We start from the raw sequence: 17,616 nt of genomic DNA on the forward strand, positions 1-17,616 counted from the left end.
CCACCCAAGAATCCAGCACAGGTTAAAAAGAGCAGATGGAAGGAGGGGACTTACCTGCTTGTAGATTTGACCTTTCTCCAACTTGCTGATCTTATCCCAGTGCAACTTGTCTCTCTGGTTTGCTCTCCTGAATGGTCTGCAGAGAAGGGAGCAGAATTTGCATGACAAATTTTCAAGCTTTACCGAAAGCGCATCTTTCACTCCTAACCCCCCAAACTCAGGAGCGAAGCCATCCTCCGGTTCAAATCCTGTCGCACCTACCTCCGGTTATCATTGAAGAATGCAGGTTTCTCAGCCTGGACAATGATGATGTCGAATAGGTCACGCCAATCTTTGCCAACCATGTACTGCATACCTTTATCACTACAGAGCAAAAGGAACACAGGCACATCATAAACTTACTAAAAAATATATATCGCCGTTCAGATTGTAATCACTGCCAGCGCAAATTTCTTTAAAAATCAGTATTGTTCTGTTCAGGCATTTCTCGAATTGTGATTCAGATCAATGGAATCTGGGAAGTTACTTACACAAAGCTAAAAGGACTGTTTGTTATGAGGAAAAGTTTCTTGCCATTGTCAATCAATCTTCCCAGCACATCACTCGTCTTCTCCTCATGGGAGATGTATTTATCTGATGTGACAGAAAGGTTAGCAGTAAGTTTTCCATACAATAGAATCCCTACAGTGCAGAATGGGGCCATTCGGCCCATCGAGTCTGCACCAACCACAATCCCACCCAATCCCTATTCCCAGAACCTCACGCATTTACCCTGCTAACCCCCCCCCTCCGACACTAATGGTCAGTTTAGCACGGCCAATCCACCTAACTCGCTCATCTTTGGACTGTGGGAGGAAACCGGAGCACCCGGAGGAAACCCACACAGTCACAGGGAGAATGTGCAAACTCCACACAGACAGTGACCCGAGGCCGGAATTGAACCCGGGTCCCTGGCGCTGTGAGGCAGCTGTGCTAACCACTGTGCCACCGTGCTGCCCCTACATACCAGTGCATTTGACTTTGCACACAGTATCTCCAGCAACCCGTTTGGCTAAATAAAAATGGTACACAAGTCAAATCCGGGCAAACTGGAAATACGTTGGGCTGACTAAGCAGCTTCCTGTCAGGGCAAGATGGAAGCTGTTATCGCTGACTTCTTACGGGGTAATCACAGGGATTCAGAGCAAGTGACCATCACTTACTCAAGCATATGCCATTTCCCAGGATGTTGCCTGGTCTGGAGGGCATCAGCGATGAGGAGAGGTTGGAGAAACTTGGTTTGTTCTCACTGGAACAACGGAGGTTGAGGGGACAACCTGATAGAAGTCTACAAGATTATGAGAGGCATGGACAGAGTGGATAGACAGAAGCTTTTTCCCAGGGTGGAAGAGTCAATTACTAGGGGGCATAGGTTTAAGGTGCGAGGGGCAAGGTTAAAGGAGATGTACGAGGCAAGTTTTTTACACAGAGGGTGGTGGGTGCCTGGAACTCGCTGCCGGGGGAGGTAGTGGAAGTGGATACGATATTGACTTTTAAGGGGCGTCTTGACAAATACATGAATAGGATGGGAATAGAGGGATATGGTCCCCGGAAGGGTAGGAGTTTTGAGTTCAGATGGGCAGCATGGTCGGTGCAGGCTTGGAGGGCCGAAGGGCCTGTTCCTGTGCTGTAATTTTGTTTGTCCTTTGTTCTTTATGCAGAGAGAGCTGGTTCAACAAATAGCTGATCCGAACTCTGACGTTTACAGAAAAACTCCATGTTTTTATACCATTGCTTTGCACCCACATGGAGATTGTTTAAATTTCAATCTGACATTACATATGGATTTTACCAAAATCAGACATATCTTTATACTAGCCACACCTGCACCCTCTGCTGAGGCTCCTGGCTTACCTTAGTCTGACTACTGGCCCGTCTCTATCTGGTACTAACTTGCTGTCTGACTACAGGAAATTATTATCACTAAAGGAGTCAGCTAATGCAGTCCTTGCAAGGCCCACTCCTTCCCTATCCCTATAACCCCGCGCATTGATCATGGTCAAACCACCTAACCTGCACATCTTTGGAGGAAACCGGAGCACCCGGAGGAAACCCACACAGACACAGAGAGAACGTGCAACACAGATAGTCACCCAAGCCGGGAATCGAACCTGGATCCCTGGCGCTGTGAGGCAGCAGTGCTAACCACTGTGCCGCCCGCTCTTTAGTCCTTAATGGCACCATTAACACCCCTGACACCTATGTCAATCTCTCCTTTGCTCCGACCTGTCTCCTCCCCATCACCTCCCCCCCGACTCTCCAGTTATATAATTCATCACTTCTTTACCTCTCTTCAGCTCTGAAGAAGAGTCAAAAGGACTCGAAACGTTCTGTTTCTCAGAAGCTGCCAGACCTGCTGAGTTTATCCAGCATCTTCTGTTACCACCTCTGGATTTCTAGTCCAGTAACATTGCTCCCTCTGCCACCACCTCTATCACAAAAATCTTAACACAAGTTGAACCACACAATTATATACGTACCAATGTCTTGTTCAACTGCCCCATACAATATTCCTTTAACGTGGACATCTCGGATAACCTCCTGTCAATTATAACATCGAGAGGGAATAAGTTTAGGGGTGACGTGCGGGGAAAGTTTTGTCACACAGAGGATGGTGGGTGCCTGGAACACACCGCCAGTGGAGGTGGTGGAAGCAGGCATGTTAGCAACATTCAAGGTGTATCTTGATAGACACATGAATGGGGGGCGAACAGAGGGATAGGATCATAGAATCCCTACAGTGCAGAAGGAGGCCATTTGGCCCATCGAGTCCGCACCGACAACAATCCCACCCAGCCCCTATCCTCGTAACCCCAAATATTAACCCCGCTAATCCCTTTAATTTACGCATCTCGGGACACTAAGGGGCAATTTAGCATGGCCAATCAAACTAACCCGCACATCTTTGGACTATGGGAGGAAACCGGAGCACCCGGAGGAAACCCACGCAGACACGGGGAGAATGTGCAAACTCCACACAGACAGTGACCCAAGCCGGGAATCGAACCCGAGTCCCTGGCGCTGTGAGACAGCAGTGCTAACCACTGTACCACCGTGCCACCCCCGCATATCGGCGCAGGCTTGATGGGCCAAAGGGCCTGTTCCTGTGCCGTATTGTTCTTTGAGAAGCATGTGAATCTTCATCACAATTGCTATTAGATAGAAATATGTTGAACTCTAAGGTTGGACTTATCAGTAATTCCTGTCCGCCTTATTAAACTGCACTCCAATCTGCATCCTCAACTATGATGTGGAGATGCCGGCGTTGGACTGGGGTGGGAACAGTAAGAAGTCTCACAACACCAGGTTAAAGTCCAACAGGTTTATTTTGAATCATGAGCTTTCGGAGCGCTGCTCCTTCATCAGCTGTCCTGGCTTGAGACAATTCACATCTCTCTAACCTGTGATTATCCCTCTCTCCACTCGCACTGTCTGTACCTGTCAAGACTTGATTACCTGAAAAGACTCGCATTCCAACCATTATCTTGCAATTGTGTCTTTGACTATATATGTCTTGTTTGTGAAACCTACTTCTCCACTCACCTGATGAAGGGGCACCGCTCCGAAAGCTCGCGATTCCAAATAAACCTTTTGGACTTTAACCTGGTGTTGTGAGACTTCTTACTGTGACAATCCTTAACTAAGCCAAGTTCAATGGCGATGGACTTGTCAAAAACTTGAGACTCTTGGCCTTTCAACTCCAAGTTGTGCCACCAGGTATTGAACCATCAGCCAAAAATTTCACTTGGCAAACCCATTTGAATAGTTTTGCATGTTAACTGAATCAAAGCGTTGAAGATTCTGCTAGGGAAACGACAAGGGCATCAGACTGGCAATAACGTGCGTCTTACCTCTTACCTTAACATCCTTATAAAGATAAACAGGCTCAAAGTCAATGTTTTGTCTGATGAAATAGTCATTGACACAGGAAAGCAGCGTCAGTTCTGGTAATGAGAAAATGTCCATGAATTGCTTCATTGTAAAGCCATGTGAACTCTGATTAAATAAAATAGTGCAAAGTTATTCATATATCCACTGGACCACCGTGAACAGCACACACTTTCAAAGCAGCTTTCAGAAAGTTCACAGGCAAGAATTCCTCAAAATCGTTTGGAGTTTTGTCCGGTAAAAAATGGAACGAGAAAGGAAGAAAGCAAGTCAGCGCAGGGGGATGACAACAAATGCTCAGCACCTGGACAGGTGGGGCAATGCTTTCAGAGTTTGCACTTGACACAAAATTCTGAAATGTCATTAGCAGCAAAGGGGGGCAGGGGGCAACTGGAATGGTCAAACCCCATTTGGAGTATTGTGAGCAGTTTTGGGCCCCATATCGAAGGAAGGATGTGCTGGCCTTGGAAAGGGTCCAGAGGAGGTTCACAAGAATGATCCCAGCTTGTCGTATGAGGAACGGTTGAGGACTCTGGGTCAGCACTCGTTGGAGTTTAGAAGGATGAGGGGGGATCTTATTGAAACTTACAGGATACTGCGAGGCCTGGATAGAGTGGACGTGGAGAGGATGTTTCCACTAGTAGGAAAAACTAGAACCAGAGGGCACAACCTCAGGCTAAAGGGACGATCCTTTAAAACAGAGATGAGGAGGAATTTCTTCAGCCAGAGAGTGGCGAATCTGTGGAACACTTTGCAGCAGAAGGCTGTGGAGGCCGGGTCATTGAGTGTCTTTAAGACAGAGATAGACAGGTTCTTGATTAATAAGGGGATATGGGGAAAAGGCAGGAGAATGGGGATGAGGAAAATATCAGCCATAATTGAATGGCGGAGCAGACTCGATGGGCCGAGTGGCCTAATTCTGCTCCTATGTCTTATGGAAAACTCTGACCATTACCTGGAAAAAGCAGGCGTAATGGTCCCATGATCTTTTGACCATCAACATTAGCATGCAAGTGGAACATTCTTTTAAGAAATTCTAAACCAGCACGAGGTCTGATGGGCTGAAAGGCCTCCTTCTATGTTGCATCACTCTATGTGTTCAGATACTTCTTTACAATCAGGCTGCTTCAGCAGGAGGGCAAAAAAAAACAGGGAAGCAGGAAAATACCTCAGTACACTTACCTTGCCATAAAAGTCACTCATGTGCTCCAAAGGTACATGGGTCCCTTCATACATTTCGATGACTTGTTCATCTGGAACTGGGCTTAGTCCCCTGTTGTTAAAATGAAAGATCTCACCATTAGTTCAAGGGCAGTCTGGTTATGTTGGGGATTGGGTTTGTGTTGGTTAAAAGTTAAGTTTATTTATTAGTCACAAGTAAGGCTTACATTAACACTGCAATGAAGTTGCTGTGAAATTCCCCTGGTCGCCACACTCCGGCGCCTGTTCGGGTCAATGCACCCTAACCAGCACGTCTTTCAGACTGTGGAGGAAACCAGAGCACCCGGAGGAAACCCACGCAGACACGGGGAGAATGTGCAAACTCCACACAGACAGTGACCCAAGCCAGGAATTGAACCCAGGTCCCTGATGTTGTGAGGCAGCGGTGCTAACCACTGTGCCACCATGCCGCCTCCAGCTTGGTAGGTTTCCATTTTTACCCAGTTAGTTAAGTGGTAAACTGGCAGAGTGGAACACCCTCCTCTGCAAACCATCCAGGATTCATTCGCTTAAGAACATAGGGGGGACGGCAGCATAGTAGGAGTGTTGCTGGGCTAGTCATGCTGGGGCCCAGGCTAATGTGCTGGGGGGGGTGAGGGTGGGGGGCATGGGGCGGAGGGGTGGGGGGCATAGGTTCAAATGGTTTAAATAGGTTCCCACAATGGCAGCTGGTGGAATTTAAACTCAATACCCCTCAGTAAGATGCACTAAACCATAGTCGGTTGTTATAAAAACCCATCTGATTCACTAACGGAAAGGAAATCTGCCATCCTTACCCGGTCTGGCCTACGTGTGACTCCTGACCCACGTGGCTGACTCTTAATTGCCCTCTGAAATGGTCAGCATTTATTGCCCATCCCTAAGTTGCCCTTGAACTGAGTGGCTTGTTAGACCATTCCTGAGGGCAGTTGAGAGTCAACCACATTGCTGTGGCTCTGGAGTCACATGTAGGCCAGACCAGGTAAGGACGGCAGATTTCCTTCCCTGAAAGGCGTTAGTGAACCAGATGGGTTTTTTCCGACAATCGACCATGGTTATCAGTAGATTCTTAATTCCAGATCGTTTATATTGGATTCAAATTTCACCATCTGCCGTGGCGGGATTCGAACCTGGTTCCCCGGAACATGAGCTGAGTTTCTGGTTTCTGGAGGCACAGTGGTTAGCACTGGTGCCTCACAGTTCCAGGGACCGGGCTTCGATCACTGTCTGTGCGGAGTTTGCACATTCTCCCCGTGTCTGCGTGGGTTTCCACTGGTTGCTCCGGTTTCCTCCCACAGTCCAAAGATGTGCGGGTTAGGTTGATTGGCCATGCTAAATTGACCCTAGTTTTGGGGGGATTAGCAGGGTAAATATGTGGGGTTACAGGAATAGGGTGGGATTGTTGTCAGTGCAGACATGATGGGCCGAATGGCCTTCCTCTGTACTGTAGGGATTCTATGAATAGTCTAGTGACAACACCACTAAGCCTTCGCCTTCCCTGGACAAATTAACATAGTTAATGCTGAATAAATATATTATCTGCAGTAGTCTGTGAGTTCTAACCTCAATCCAATGTTGTCATTCCAAAGCGTGGTAGTTTAGCGTGAGTTTGTGTTTTAATCAGATTACTGTGATTGGGGTGGCTATTAATTCACAGATTGTGAAATTCTGAGATTACTGGAAAAGGTCCAACACTCAGATCACGGTGGATAAGATCCACTTACCTTAGCCAGTGTGAAACCAAGAGAAAGAGGAAGTGAGCAAACAAATCAATAAATACAATACCTGTAAATGGTTCCTAACTGAATGTAATGAAAGGCATCAATCTTCATCACTATCCCCTGGAATCAAAATGGAGAAAAAGACCCATTGTCATTCCAAAATACAAAAGCGATTATTTGAACCATTTTTTTTTAAACACCAAATCCTTCAGCATATATCTCAATACTCTAATGCCAAACTTCCACGGAGGTCAGTTTGTGCTTGCTAGCAACATGAAGAACTTAGGACCAAGATTGTGTGTGGGATAGCCACCACAGTGGTTAGCACTGCTGCCTCACAGCGCCAGGGACCCGGGTTCGATTCCGTCTTCGGATGACTGTCTGGGAGTTTGCACGTTCACCCCGTGTCTGCGTGGGTTTCCTCCAGGTGCTCTGGCTTCCTCCCACACTCCAACGATGTGCAGGTTAGGTGGATCGGCCATGCTAAATTGTCCCTTAGTGCCCCAAAGATGTGTAGGTTAATAGGTGGGGATAGGATTGAAGAGGGGGGGCTGGGTAAGATACTCTGTCGGAGAGTCGGTGCAGACTCGATGGGCCGAATGGCCTCCTTCTGCATTGTAGGGATTCTATGATTCTAATTTAAGAAAAAATTCATTCTTAGGACGAAGGCATCACTGGCAATAATTGCAAACTCTGGAGATGCTCTTGAGGTGGTGGTGAACTGCCTTCCTGGAGTCATAGAAACCATAGATTCCCTAAAGTGCAGAAGGAGGCCATTCGGCCCATCGAGTCTGCACCAACAACAATCCCACCCCAAGCCTTATCCCCATAACCCCACACATTTACCCTGCTAATCCCTCTAACCTACACATCCCGGGACACTAGGGGACAATTTAGCACGGCCAATGCACCGAACCCACACATCTTTGGACTGTGGGAGGAAACCCACGCAGGCACGGGGAGAACGTGCAAACTCTGCACGGACAGTGACCCAAGCTAGGAATCGAACCCAGGTCCCTGGAGCTGTGAGGCAGCAGCGCTAACCACTGTGCCACCGTGCTGCCCCATTTGAAGTCTGTGTGGATAGTTCGGGAGCTTCATAATTTTGACCCATCAATCAGCCAATATACCTAAGTCAGGTGGTGCATGACTTGGAAGAGAACTAGAGGCGGGGGATGGTATTCTCATTGGTGGGCTGGGCTCAAGGCAGAGGCATCTGTGATAGATATCAAAAATAGATTCCGTTTCAGAGTAGCAATACTAATTAAGATGAAGTCTAACGGTTTGAGGAGCATCATGGGGTTGGCTGACTTGACCACATTCCTGTGGTTTTCAGACCCAGTAAACAGCCCATTCAGAAGGGCTTCCTGCTTCAGCCACCCCCAGGCAGCTGCCTCTGAGTAATTGCTAACGGTTCACTCGGCAGAGACGAGGCTAAGTTAATGGAACCTCTGTGCAAGGCCCATGGACGGTTGATAAGGGGGTCTGGAGAACATCAAAGCGGGGCACATATCTGTTCATGGGATGATCGCAAAGCCTCATGATGCCCTGTTACTAATTTCATTGGATCTATATGTAATGTGTGTAATCTATAACTCTTATGATTGGACTGTGTGTCCAGCCGGATGGGCTAAGTAACTGTAAGATTTGATCATTTTCTTTGCTCGTTGGAGTTGCACAAGGTCAGTTCCTGTGGCTTCTTCCCGCTGCCATAACTGTTTGTCAAATGAGTGTTGGATGATTCTTTTAAGTTCACTCTCTCGAACACTGAGCATCTGCTGGCCTTGTCCTTCAAGGAAGGAGAGGCGGTAGTTTAATGGTAATGTCACTGGACTAGTAATCCAGAGGCCCAGCCTAAAGCTCTGGGGAAGTGGAGTCAAGCCCCACCAGGGCAGCTAGCTTTCAAGTTGTGTTTTGCAGTTTGTTTCAGTTAGCAATGGTGAATAATTACCCCCACTATCCAAATTATTGGTGGACAGGTCTACAATTTAAACATCAGGTGGGATTTTCCGGCCACACTTGCCCCAAGGCTGGAAAATCCCGCCCAAGGTCAACAGACCTTTGCACGGGTCCTGTCCCGTCCGCGACTATTCCCATAGCGGGCAGGACTGGGAAATTCCATCCAAATAATCAAGGAGAAGCCATGCCTTCCTACACCAGATCTGTTCCCAGAGAGAAACATTGGGATGCGTGGCTCCTACAACAGCCTGGTCTCATTTCTGGCTCTGGGTTCCACCTCCCCCACTGCCAGGTTGCTGGTCTGCTCGTTGCTATGGTGACCAGTCCAAGTGGAGGGTGTAATGGCCTCTGCTCTGCAGCCTTTAAACACCAAGGTTGGCATCAGAGAGGTCACATGACTATGGCAAGGCCAGTTGATGCGGTGTTAATGTAGGCGGCAGATTCCATTGCCAGCCTGCAATGATCCGCTGCAATTGACTCAAACAACCTAGGAGTAGGAATGTAAAGCCACCATAGTCCCAGATGACTCTAGGCTGCTCTCTCTCCCCTTTGAAAGGGAAATGCTGACTGGTGGTGATTTAACCCAAGTATCACCACACCTCAGGCAAGGGGCAAGGTTGAGAAGGCGGGGCCTTCATGACTAACCTCAGCCTGTACAGGAATTGAACCCATGCCATTGGTGCATCTCTACATCACGGACCAGCCATCCAGCCAACTGAACTAAACCGAACTCCCCCCCCCCCTCCAAGGTATAATGAGCCAACATCCCTTCTCCTGATTGGCTCCGCCAGGAAAGTGGTTCGTGGCATTAACTCTGGGAGAGAGCAGACGTGGACCCAGCTGTGCTGCCTCAGTAGTTGAATACCCTTGTCCATGTTAAATTTCTACACCGTCGCAGTGAGGTCTCGCTGGCACCCGTGGGATGATACATCAGCAAGAGTCAACGCCTTTGGGAGCGTGGGAGGAGAGGTCTTCTCTTTGGGAGAGAAAGAAATGAAACACAGACACCACTAAAACTGACAAAAGCACTCACCTTTTGTACATCATAATGAAGTCCACGTATCACAAAGTTGGGATTGTAATCATAGTCCCTCAGATCTTCTGGGTACTAAAGCATAAATCAAACACATTCCATTACAACAACGTATTAGATTCCACTGGAGTCAAGGGTGGGGTTGACTTTATATGACGCACACATTGCATCATATTCCTTGCCTTGGACTGACTAATTTTCAAAACCAAGTAATCGATCTACAATTTTTTTTGCTGCAGACATTCAGTAATAAAACATGTTTAGCATCAACGTTAACTGTTTTTTTTAAGCAATTGGAGTAACATTTCCTGCACTGAAGTAATGAAATAAAAAAGTCACCCATAATAAACCAACTTGTGTCTAGTTCAGCTATTGGAGACAGGTTAGCAGTCACATGTGACTTAATCTTGTCCCTCTTAATAGGTAAACTGCACTGGAATCATCTTAAACCGAGTATGGTTATGTAGGATTAGTCACAGCAACTTGAATTTATGTGGCACCTTGAAGTAGTAAAGTGTCCCAAGGTACTTTACAGGTGGCACAGTGATTAGCACTGCTGCCTCACAGTGCCAGGGACCCGGGATTGATTCCCGGCTTGGGTCACTGTCTGTACATTCTCCCCGTGTCTGTGTGGGCTTCCTCCAGATGCTCCGGTTTCCTCCCACACTCCAAAGATATGCAGGTTCGGTGGATTGGCCATGCTCAATTGCCCCTTAGTGTCCCAAGCTGTGTAGGTTAGGGGGTAGGGAAATGGTAAATGAGTTGGCGTTACAGGAAAGGGCCTCGGTGGGATCCTCTGTCGGAGAATCGGTATGGACTCAATGGGCCAAAAGGCCTCCTTCTGCAGTGTAGGGATTCTGTGATTCTATTCTATGATTCAGCCCACAGTGTTTAATATTAAATAGCACATCAGATACCATGTGCATCTTCTCATAGGATGGTGGAAGAGGCTAAAATTTGTTTGCACCCTTTTGGGTGGTTTTATTTCTACAATAAGAGGTCTCACAACACCAGGTTAAAGGTTTATTTGGGATCACGAGCTTTCGGAGCGCAGCTCCTTCATCAGATGACTCTCAGGAGGCCACTCACCAGATGAAGGAGTAGTGCTCCGAAAGCTCGTGATTCCAACCAAACCTGTTGGACTTTAACCTGATGTGTGAGGCTTCTTACTGTGCCCACCCCAGTCCAACGCCAGCATCTCCACGTCATGGCTTTATTTCTACAGGAAGGCCATATCCTCTATATAGGCAGCCCTCCAGCCAATCACACGCCTCCTTTCGGGTTCAAGGTCCTGACATCCGATAGCGGGCAGCCTGCCCACTGATACAGAAATCCAATTGGATAAAGCACTGATTGGTAGACTTTGTGACTAAGCACTTTATCCTATCTCCCCAGAAGGACAATTTAATAAAGAAATACACCCCACCTCAACACCGGCCCTTCAAAGCCAATCATTTCTCAATTCAGGTGCACTTTGAATTGAGTGGGTTTTCTTTTCTGACTTCACCTTTTACTCAGTAGATTTCAGGAGTGTCAGCTTTTTGTAACCCTCTTCGTTTAAAGAGAACATCTCGGGAAAGGCAGAGCAGATAGCTGGGCTCTGGGCACGGTAAGGAGGCAGATGTGGCTTGGGATCCTCACGGTTCCTTTATTCTGTTCTAGGAATTGCACGTCAGGAAGGGGCAGCCGTGGGGTGGTGGGGGGAATGGGGGAGGGGGGTAGCAGTGGAGATGATGCCCTGAAATTTACCAGAACTATGTGCCAGGTCTAAAATGGTTAAATTAGGAGAGCAGATTGCGTAAACTAGGCTTGCATTCCTTTGAGTAAACGTGACTAATGATTGATTTAATTGAGATAGAAGGAGGGCATTCAGTCCATCGAGTTTGCACCGGCCACAATACTACCCAGGCCCTATTCCCCGTTATGCCACATATTTACCCTGCTAATCCCCCTGACACTATGGGCAATTTAGCATGGCCAATGCACCTAACCGGCACAATTTTGGACGGTGGGAGGAAACTGGAGCATCCAGGAGAAACCCACGCAGACACAGGGAGAAGGTGCAAACTCCACACAGACAGCGAGGCCGGAATTGAACCCGGGTCCCTGGCGCTGTGAGGCAACAGTGCTAACCCATGTTTATAGATGATTAAAGGATTTCATAGTTTCTCTCCGTCTACCCTATTTGCTGTGGTGGGGAATTCTGAACAAGGAGCATCACAGATGCCAGTCTCCAACCAATTTGATTCACTCCACGTGATATCAAGAAACAGACAAAGGCACTGGATGCTGCAAAGGCAATGGGCCCTGACAATATTCCGGCAATAGAACTGAAGACTTGTGCTCCGAACTTGCCGCTCCCATAGCCAAGCTGTTGCAGTGCAGTTACAACATTGGCATCTACCCAGCGATGTGGAAATTTGCACAGGTATGTGCAGGGCAAATCCAACCCGGCCAATTACCACCCCATCAGTCTACTCTCGAGGTTGGCCTATTGGAGTATGAACTCCCTGATTAAGGATCCAATTGATGGGTCAATCAGGGAGTCTTTGCCTTGTATTTAACCAGGAGTGTCAGTTCCTCTGACACCCTCGGATATAGACTACTGACTGATAGCACTCTGTACGGCTGTTAGAGTTTGTAAATAAAGGGATTTTGATGAAGGGACTTCTGCCTCCGAAGACTTATTACAGTACCCGAACAGGTGCCGGAGTGTGGCGACTAGGGGATTTCACAGTAACTTCATTACGGTGTTAATGTAAGCCTTACTTGTGACTAATAAATAAATAAATACCTTCAAAAGTAAGGAATAAGTGGAGTGGGGGGAAAATATTTACAAAGATTGAAGCTAACTAATTAGCAATTCTTAACAACTTACAGGAAAACAATTTATTATTTGCCGGTTTCAAAATTTCTAGCTCTGCTGCACGTGTTAAAATTGTATTTACTAAGCATCCCAGTGTTACATTTTTTACTACTTTTGGTTATTAGGCTCCCATTATCATTCCAAATCCAATAACTGTTTATTTAGCGTCACCATACATTGACTGATACCGTAAATACAAACTGGAAGGGCGGGGAAAATATAATGGGGGAACGAGGTGGGGACAGAACCCATCCCACTGGACAAATATCCAGTTAACTGAGGAATCAAACGCAATGTTTAGTGTTCTGCGCACAGGTCCTGTGGGGGAATTCAGCAGTGCATTCATCACCAAGGTGATGCTATTGCGTTATGTTTGTGCAACATATTCCAGCAACAATGCTTCCATTGTGATTAGTTTGAAGTCTCGGTGGCCGTGCCAAGCCAATCACAAACAAGTACCGGTTTTATTCCCCCGCAAACTAATAATTCCGAGGCTAGAATCTTCGAATCACACAGTGCAGATGAGGCCCTTCAGCCCGTCGACTCTGTGCCGGCATGTGAAATACCTGACTTCCCACCTAATCCCATTTACCAACACTTGGTCCATAGCCCTGAATGTTATGTCGTGCCAAGTGCTGGTTGGACATCATAGAATCCCTACAGTCCAGAAGGAGGCCATTCAGCCCATCGGGTCTGCACCGACCACAATCCCGCCCAGGCCCGTAATCCTACATATTTACCCTGCTAATCCCCCTGACACTAAAGTCAATTTAGCATGACCAATCAATCTAATCAATTCCACACACAAATGTCTAAATGAAAAGAAATGGCATCACCTTTTGTTACAGAAGTATTATTACAGATAGACTCAGCGACAGGACACAACATTGTTCCAAAACAACCCCCCACAAACAATATAAATGAAGGGAATGAAGTTTAAAAAAGTGTAAAAATCATTTTGTGATAATCTTCCTTTTCCTTATCCTTCCATAGGGTATGGGTGTCACTGGCAAGGGCAACATTTTCTACCCTTTTCCACTGACTGCACCACTTGCCACCAGGAAACACACATCAGAGGTGCACCATCAGCCGGACCAGAAAATCCCGTAGGCAAGAACAGGTGGAGAATTGTGGCCTAATTTGAATTGGGTTCAAGAACATCATAGAATCCCTACAGTGCAGAAGGGGCCATTGAGTCTGCACCAACTCACTGACAGGGTATCTTTCCCAGGCTCTCTCCCCTGCCCTTTCTCTGCAGCCCTACACGTTTCCCATGGCTAATCCACCTGACCTACACTAAGGGGCAATTTAGCTTGGCCAATCCACCTAACCTGCACATCTTTGGACACTAAGGGGCAATTTAGCATGGCCAATCCACCTAACCTGCACATCTTTGGACACTATGGGGCAGTTTAGCATGGCCAATCCACCTAACCTGCACATCTTTGGACACTATGGGGCAATTTAGCATGGCCAATCATCTAACCTGCACATCTTTGGACACTATGGGGCAGTTTAGCATGGCCAATCCACCTAACCTGCACATCTTTGGACACTATGGGGCAATTTAGCATGGCCAATCCACCTAACCTGCACATCTTTGGACACTAAGGGGCAATTTAGCATGGCCAATCCACCTAACCTGCACATCTTTGGACTGTGGGAGGAAACCAGATCACCTGGAGGAAGCCTACGTAGACACAGGGAGAATGTGAAAACTCCACAGTTTCCCACGACTGGAATTGAACCTAGGTCCCTGGCGCTGTGAGGCAGCAGTGCTAACCACTGTGCCACTGTGAAGCCCATATGTTAAAATTGCCCGAGCACTAGATACTCACGTTATGCTGCTGAATAAGGATTTCCCGTGCCGCGTTGAAGATCAGAGTGTGCAAGTTGTTGGAGTAAAAGGCTAGCGTGTAGTCATAGTCAAAACCATAAATCTCAATGTCTGAGAGACAGACCTCATTGTTGGCAAATATTCCATCCGGATTCAGAAAGTTCGCTCTTCCTGGAAAGATCAGATCTGTGAGGATATAAATGTGCTGTTAGATATCATTCCTATAAACATATACCCTACACAAAACATCCCATTTCCTCATTCTCTCACATGACTGGCAAATGAAATTAGCTACAGATCAGTCTCAAACCAATGAATGGTGAAGTCTTGAAGGGGCTGAACAGCCTCCACCTTTTCCTACGTTGTGAGATGTACTTTTAGCACAGAGGGCCCAGAATAAAGGAAAATCAATATTTGTATCCCCATTAACCCTGCTCCCTCCACTCTTTCCCCGCCATCCTTCCAAAAGGCAAAGAACGGAAGGTTATGCTGATAAGGTGGCATGAAGCTTGCATGGAGCAATGAACACTGACAATGATTGGTTGGGTTAAATGCTCTGCTTTTGTCCTGTTAATTCCACATATTGAAGATAATTAGTTTTAATCGCGCGTCTCCTTTTCAATCCCTTGCACCACGCTTAGTGCAGAGCATTCACCCGACTGAGCAGGAAGCCCAGGCTCGGCAAAATGCCAGCATTCAAGTCAGTACAGATGGCACACTTGTGAAACCAGACAGAACACCAATCTCCATGCCCTTCACTAAAAGACCACAACGGGGGAACAGACAGGGGGAAACCATTTCAGCTGCTTTGGAAGTCTAAGACTAGAGGGTCATAGTCTAAATATTACAGGCAGATCTTTCAGGAATGAAATTAGGAAACACTTCCGCACACACAACGCATGCACACGCTCACAAACATGCGCACACAGACATGCACACAAACGTGAGCACACATGGCACGCACATGCACACAAACCAGCACACACTCGCACACATGCGCACAGACACACGTGCACAAACACGTGCACACACACAAATATGTGTGCACACATGTGCACACACACATGTGCGCACACACAAACACGCGTGCACACACACCTGCATGCGCACACATCCGCACGCACACACATACACACACATATGCACAAACACGTGTGCACAAACGTGCACACACGCAGAGACACACACAAACAGGTGTGTGCACACACATGTGCATGGGCGCACACGTGCACACACATCCGCATGCGCGTGCACACACACATATACACACACACGCAAGGGTTGTAGATGTTAGGAATTATCTTCTTTGAATGGCAAATTATGCTAGCTCATAGCTGTGTTTTAAGACAGATTGACAGATGTTTGTGACCCAAAGGTATTAAGGGATATGGGGTAAAGGTGAGTCAGATGGAGTCAGCTCACAGATTTACCATCCTCTCACTGGGGAGCTCAGTGGCAGTCTCCTATCACTATCTTTCATTTTAACTCCTACGCTCTTTTTGCCTGCTGCTATTCCATTGTTCCCCGATCCAGAATAGAATCTCCTGGGCACACACTGGGAGCAAAAAATATGGGAAAGACCTCGGAAGAGGTATGTTGCTTAATGGGAAACCTGATCTGGCATCAGCAGTTAGAAGGTTCAAGTGTCTCAAATTCACTGCCGACATCCTCTCTATAAATGGAAAGTCAACTGTCATAAGGTCTGTTGGCTGGAGAATCGACTACATTCTATTAGAGCTAAAAAGACGATGACCATCTTTTGTTGACATTTAATGTCACTGAAACTCGCAGACCATTCTAGTGTCTTGAGGTTAGAAGGCCGCGTGGACACATCGTTAAGATCTGGAATGCCCAGCCTGATCCTGTCATAACATTCGAAAGGGCATCGGATAAACACTTGGGGGGGGGGTGGGGGGAGAGAAATTTGCTGGGTGACAGGGAAAGAGGTTTAAGGTTGAAGTTTAAGTTTATTTATTAGTGTCACAAGTAGGCTTACATTAACTCAGTAATGAAGCTACTCTGAAAATCCATGGTCGCCCACACTCCGGCGCCTGTTCAAGTACACTGAGGGAGAATTTAGCACAGCCAATGCACTTAACCAACACATCTTTCAGCTGAGGGAGGAAACCGGAGCACCCAAAGGAAACCCACGCAGACATGGGGAGACTCCGCACAGACAGTGACCGTGAATCGAGCCCGGGTCCCTGATACTGTAAGGCAGCAGTGCTAACCACTGTGCCACCGTGTCGCGAAAGAGTGGAGGGAGCAGGGTTAATGGGAATCAAATGTTAAAATCGAGGCCCCATCTGCCCCTTCAGGTGGATTTGACAGACCATCTAGGACAAAGAACAGAAGGGAAGTTATACCCGGTGTCCTAACCAATCAACAACACAAAATGCTGGAAAAACCCAGCAGGTCTGGCAGCATCTGTTTTTTTTTATACTTTTCCAATTCAAGCAAATCAAGTCCAATTCAGAGTCTCAACAAGTTGAGACATTTCCGATCCAAGCCGACAAGACAGGGCCTTCACACCTGTCTTGGGCCTGATCTACATGAGCCAAGCTGATTGGAGGAGGGGGAGGTTTCCTCCTCCAAGGCTTAATCTCATTTGCATCTTAGCCAAAAGGCCGAGATGCCGCTTTAAAAAATTGCTTCATATGAAAATGAAGCTTAACTGTGACCTAATGACCTCAACCAAGCGCAGGCAACCCATACTACACTTGATCTTAGCCAAAAGGTCGAGTGGCAGCATCTGTTAGGAGAGAGAAACAGAGTTAACATTGCGAGTCTTTCTGGCTGTTTGTTAGAACTGAGGGGAGGGAGAATGCGTTAGACATTAAAGCGTAGCTGCGAGAAACTGCAACAAAAGGTAGCAACTTTAAGAAGTCTCTCAGGGGAGGGGAGTTAGTGGCGTAGAGGTATTGTCACTCAACCAGTAACCTGGGCTGATGCTTTCAGGAGGTGCGTTCAAATCCCACCACTGCAGATGGTACAAAATGAATTACAAGTCTAAGAATGACCATGAAACCATTGTCAATTGTCTAAAAACCCATCTGGTTCACTAATGTCCTTT

The 17,616-nt window shown here is 47.1% G+C and overlaps 1 protein-coding gene across 1 annotated transcript in view; it reads right to left on the reverse strand.

Annotated features, from left to right (window-relative positions):
- nt5dc3 (5'-nucleotidase domain containing 3) overlaps nt 1-17,616 on the reverse strand; it is a 30,589-nt gene that overhangs the window by 11,117 nt on the left and 1,856 nt on the right. The window contains exons 2-10 of the mRNA XM_078219652.1: nt 14,545-14,729; nt 9,841-9,915; nt 6,913-6,968; nt 5,110-5,200; nt 3,898-4,035; nt 2,520-2,580; nt 531-633; nt 262-363; nt 55-136 (exon numbers count right to left, since the gene is read on the reverse strand). Of these exons, the coding sequence (XP_078075778.1) occupies nt 55-136; nt 262-363; nt 531-633; nt 2,520-2,580; nt 3,898-4,035; nt 5,110-5,200; nt 6,913-6,968; nt 9,841-9,915; nt 14,545-14,729 (893 nt within the window). The remainder of the gene's footprint in view (nt 1-54; nt 137-261; nt 364-530; nt 634-2,519; nt 2,581-3,897; nt 4,036-5,109; nt 5,201-6,912; nt 6,969-9,840; nt 9,916-14,544; nt 14,730-17,616) is intronic.

This window comes from Mustelus asterias, chromosome 9, assembly GCF_964213995.1.
Source record: "Mustelus asterias chromosome 9, sMusAst1.hap1.1, whole genome shotgun sequence".
NCBI classification, from domain to species: Eukaryota; Metazoa; Chordata; class Chondrichthyes; order Carcharhiniformes; family Triakidae; genus Mustelus; species Mustelus asterias.